The 4499-nt window shown below is 56.2% G+C and overlaps 1 protein-coding gene across 1 annotated transcript; it reads left to right on the top strand.

The window, feature by feature from the left end:
* Positions 1–351: 351 nt before the first annotated feature.
* On the top strand, positions 352–4406 carry MAA_10499 (Endonuclease/exonuclease/phosphatase; the record flags this gene model as incomplete). The annotated part of the gene is made up of 2 exons (XM_007828497.1): positions 352–3120; positions 3171–4406. 2 exons carry the CDS (start codon positions 352–354, stop codon positions 4404–4406), a joined length of 4005 nt encoding a protein of 1334 aa, XP_007826688.1.
* Between the last annotated feature and the right edge of the window lie 93 nt (positions 4407–4499).

Raw genomic sequence — 4499 nt, 5'->3', positions numbered from 1 at the left:
CATCTCTATAGCGGCATGGTTCGCCATTGCACAGTTGACGTGCCGAGTAAAGTGATCAATTAGACTGGCAGCAGGCTACCGCGCGAGCCCGCTGCTAGTCCGCGGTACATCGACCCGAAGTACCCAGATGACTAAGGACGAAAGACCCTAAACCTAAAACGAAACGACCGGGGGTTTTGCAACAGTGCTCCCTATCGCCCACCCGGGATGCGGAAGGGAACGTTCTACCAGGGGCGACAGAAACGCTCGGCGCAGAGAACAATGTCAATATCGCCAAAATATCATGGCTGAGCAACAAACAGTCGGGAAAAGCCTACGGGTCAATTGTCGTCTATGTCACGAAGGGAAGTGATGCGAGACGCCTGTTGGACGGCCATTACTTTGACCTGGCTGGCGAGTCAGCGATTACAAACGCCTTTGAACCACGGAAAGGGACAGTGCAGTGCTACAACTGCCAGGAGATTGGCCACAAATCGTTTCAGTGCAAGAATCCTCGACTTTGCGGGAGGTGCGCAATGCCAGGACATCACCACAAGGAGTGCCAGGCGGCAGAACCGAGGTGCGTGCCGTGTGGCGGACCTCATGAGTCGTTCAGTCGAAATTGCCGTGTGCGGAACGCACGCAGCAATGAGTAAGACGCTTAGCATCTTACAACTCAATGTGCGGAAGCGAGAACCGGTGCAACAGAGCTTGATGAACGACATCGCGCTAAAAGATTATGGGGTTATAGCGGTCTCCGAGCCATACGCAAAACAAGTCGACGGCGACGTGGTAACGAGCCCTGCGGGGCACAGCAACTGGACGAAGATCATACCGACACAGAAGCATGATGCACCCTGGCCGATCCGAAGCATGCTTTGGGTGCGACACGACATTGAGGTTGAGCAGGTGCCGATACCTTCAGCAGACCTCACGGCGGCCGTGCTCCGACTGCCGGATAGGGATGTGCTGGTAGTGTCTGTATACGTACAAGGAAAGAAAACGGAGCCACTCGTATCTACACTAGCAACGCTGCATGACGTGATCCAGCGATTTCGCGACAGAAGAGGCAGACGAACAGATGTGGTACTCGCGGGGGACTTCAACCGCCACGACCTACTCTGGACCGGGGACGAGGTTTCGCCAAGAAGACAAGGCGAAGCCGAGCCTGTCATCGATCTAATGAACGAACATGCCCTTTGTAGCCTGCTCCCGAGGGGCACAAGGACTTGGCAGGGGCCGGACAATGAAAGTACCATAGACGTAGTGCTGGCGACTTCGGAGTTGGCAGACGAAATGGTGAAATGCACCCTCCATCCAACAGATCACGGGTCAGACCACCGGGCGATCCAGACGACATTTGATGTTGCGATGCCCGAGAGGATCACGACACAAAAGTTGTTATTTAAGAATGCTCCTTGGAATCTCATAGCAGCAAGAGTGGAAGACCGTCTCCGGCCGCTCCCCTGGGATGTCGGCGTGCAGACGCAGACGGATCAGTTGATGCGAGTTGTCTTGGAGGCAATCCACGAACTGACGCCCCGAGCACAGCCATCGCCCTATGCCAAACGCTGGTGGACACGAGACCTAACACGACTGCGCCAGCTGTACACGTTCTGGCGAAACCAGGCCAGAGCACAACGGCGGGCGGGCCGAGCGCGATCGGATTTGGAGCGACGGGCCAAGGAAGCAGCAAAGGAGAACCATGACGCCATACGAATCCAGAAGAAGGCGCATTGGGACGATTTCCTGGCCGAGGATGTCAACATCTGGAAGGCGGCCAAATATCTCGAACCTGGAAAGGTCAACATGGGCGACAAAGTACCACCCCTGAAGAGGGAAGACGGATCCATGACAGAGAGCAAGACAGACCAAGCAGAGCAGCTGCTGAGCACTTTCTTCCCGCCTTTGCCAGCGAGGATCGACGAGGAAGGGGAGAGACCGCAACGACGAGCGGTATCTATGCCGGACCTGACGCTGGAAGAGATCGAAGTTAAAGTCATGGCAGCGAAACCTTGGAAAGCACCTGGAGACGATGGCGTCCCGGCGATGGTGTGGAGACGGCTCTGGCCGGTAGTGAAGTACCGGGTGCTGACTCTCTTTGATGCGTCGCTCAGGGACGGCACAGTGCCTCGCCAATGGAGGAGTGCGAAAATCATTCCGCTCAAGAAGTCGGACAAGGGCGATTATACAGAGGCCAAAGCGTGGCGGCCGATATCTCTTTTGTCAACTCTCGGGAAGATAATGGAAGCGGTCATCGCTGAGCGCATCTCTTACGCGGTAGAGACCTACGGGCTCCTGCCTGCAAACCACTTCGGAGCGAGGAAGCGACGGTCTGCGGAGCAAGCGCTCCTACTGCTGCAGGAACAAATCTACAAGGCATGGCGAGCTCGCAAGGTACTCAGCCTGATCAGCTTTGATGTCAAAGGCGCCTACAACGGGGTGTGCAAGGAGCGACTGCTGGCTAGGATGAAAGCGCGAGGGATACCGGACAGGCTGATAAGGTGGGTTGGAGCCTTTTGCTCAGACCGAGCAGCCTCCATCGTCGTGAACGGGCACGCATCGGAAGTACGTGAACTGCCCCAAGCCGGCCTGCCGCAGGGGTCGCCACTATCGCCAATCTTGTTTCTTTTCTTCAACGCAGACCTAGTACAGCGAAGGATTAAGGCGGAAGGCGGATCCATTGCCTTCATTGACGACTACTCGGCCTGGGTGACCGGCCCGACCGCGGAGGCGAACCGGTCAGGCATTCAGTCAATTATTGAAGGTGCGCTCGAGTGGGAAAAGCGCAGCGGCGCAACGTTTGAAGCGGAAAAGACGATGGTCATTCACTTCACGCGAGTCGCCGCGCGAAACAGTGCCATCCCGTTTCTGATTAAAGGAAAGGAGGTCAAACCTAGAAACAGCGCAAAAATCCTGGGAGTGGTTATGGACGTAGGCCTGCGGTACCAGGAGCACATGGCTAGAGCGGCCGCCAGGGGGCTTACTGCCGCCATGTGCCTGAGAAGGTTAAAAAATGTTGTCACCGAAAGTGGCGAGGCAGCTGTTCGTAGCGACTGTCGCGCCGGTGATGGACTATGCCTCCAGTGTCTGGATGCATGCGCGCCGCGCGAGGGAAGCTGCCTGGCTCAACAAAGTGCAGTTAGTCGGGGCACAGGCCATCACAGGAGCGTTCCGAACCGTGGCAACAGCGTGCCGAGGCCGAAGCCTGCATTCATACGGTAGAGGAACGGCACAGACTTGCGGCGACGAGGCTCTGTGTCAACCTTCGGACCCTTCCCGCAACACATCCGCTGGCAGCGTTGAGGAACAAAGCAAGCAAACGGTTCCTGTCGCCAATGCAGACCATTGCTTCGTGGGTGACAACGGCGTTCACGGATCGAATGGAGACTATTCGCGAGTTTGCCTTACCGCCATGGACCAGCCGCATTCCTGTCTCGGGCAAAGACGAATTCGCGGGGCCCGCCAAGGCAGCAAGCGAAGCCGAAGGCATCATCATAGCAACGTCCAGCTCACTGAAGAATGGCATGGTGGGAATGGGAGGCGTGGTGTACGATACGACTATCAACGGCGTAGGCGGAGTGCTAGCCAGCTACTCGGCCACTCTCGGATCCAGAGACGAACAGAACCCGTACACGGCGGAGCTCGCGGCGGTGGCAATGGCGCTGAGGTGCATGCCGCACCAGATTCCTTTCCGGGATGTGACGGTCATATCGAGCAACCTATCGGCAGTAGCAGTGATCAGGCGGCCTCGGCAGCAATCCGGCCAATGCACTGTTCGTGAGATATACGACCAGACCAAGCGCCTGCAGCAACGAGGGTGTTCTGTTAGACTCATGTGGGTGCCCGCCAAGGACGAGGACTTTGCACTGGGAGCAATGGCCAAGGCAGCAGCGCAGAGAGCTACAAAGATAGATTGCATAGTAGAGACACCGTCGTACCAAGCAAAGTCCACAACGCTTCGTCTGGCGCTCGCGCAGCGACAACCCCGGGGGCGACTCCCGGAAAGTGTTGGGAAGTATTCAAAATGTATCGACACGGCGCTGCCGGGCAAGCATACCCGTGCACTTTATGACGCACTGAAAAGAAAAGAGTCGGATGTGCTGGCCCAGCTTCGGACAGGCATGACGCGGCTGAATGGACATCTCCACAGAATAGGAGCCGTGGAATCGGAATTGTGTGAGTGTGGTCAGGCCACGGAGACAATTGAGCACTTTCTCTTTCGATGCAAGAGGTGGACAATGCAAAGGGAAATCATGGTCCAATGCTCACGAACCAAGATTGGAAATTTGTCTTTCTTCTTGGGAGGAAAATCGGCAGCGGATGACGACAAATGGAAGCCAGATATGCAGGCTGTCCGTGCAGCAATTGCCTTTACGCTAGCTACGAAAAGACTAGATGCAGACCAGCGGCCAGCGACAAGATAACATCTAACATGCAATTCTACTAACATAACACAGCCTCGGTTTTGGCAGACTGCGCTTCAGCTGCTGAGGATAGGATGCTGGACACTTGGAGAA

Source organism: Metarhizium robertsii, assembly GCF_000187425.2.
Source record: "Metarhizium robertsii ARSEF 23 chromosome Unknown MAA_Scf_49, whole genome shotgun sequence".
Classification (NCBI taxonomy): domain Eukaryota; kingdom Fungi; phylum Ascomycota; class Sordariomycetes; order Hypocreales; family Clavicipitaceae; genus Metarhizium; species Metarhizium robertsii.
Note: the sequence above shows the minus strand (reverse complement) of the source record. Positions and strands in the feature narration are given on the sequence as shown.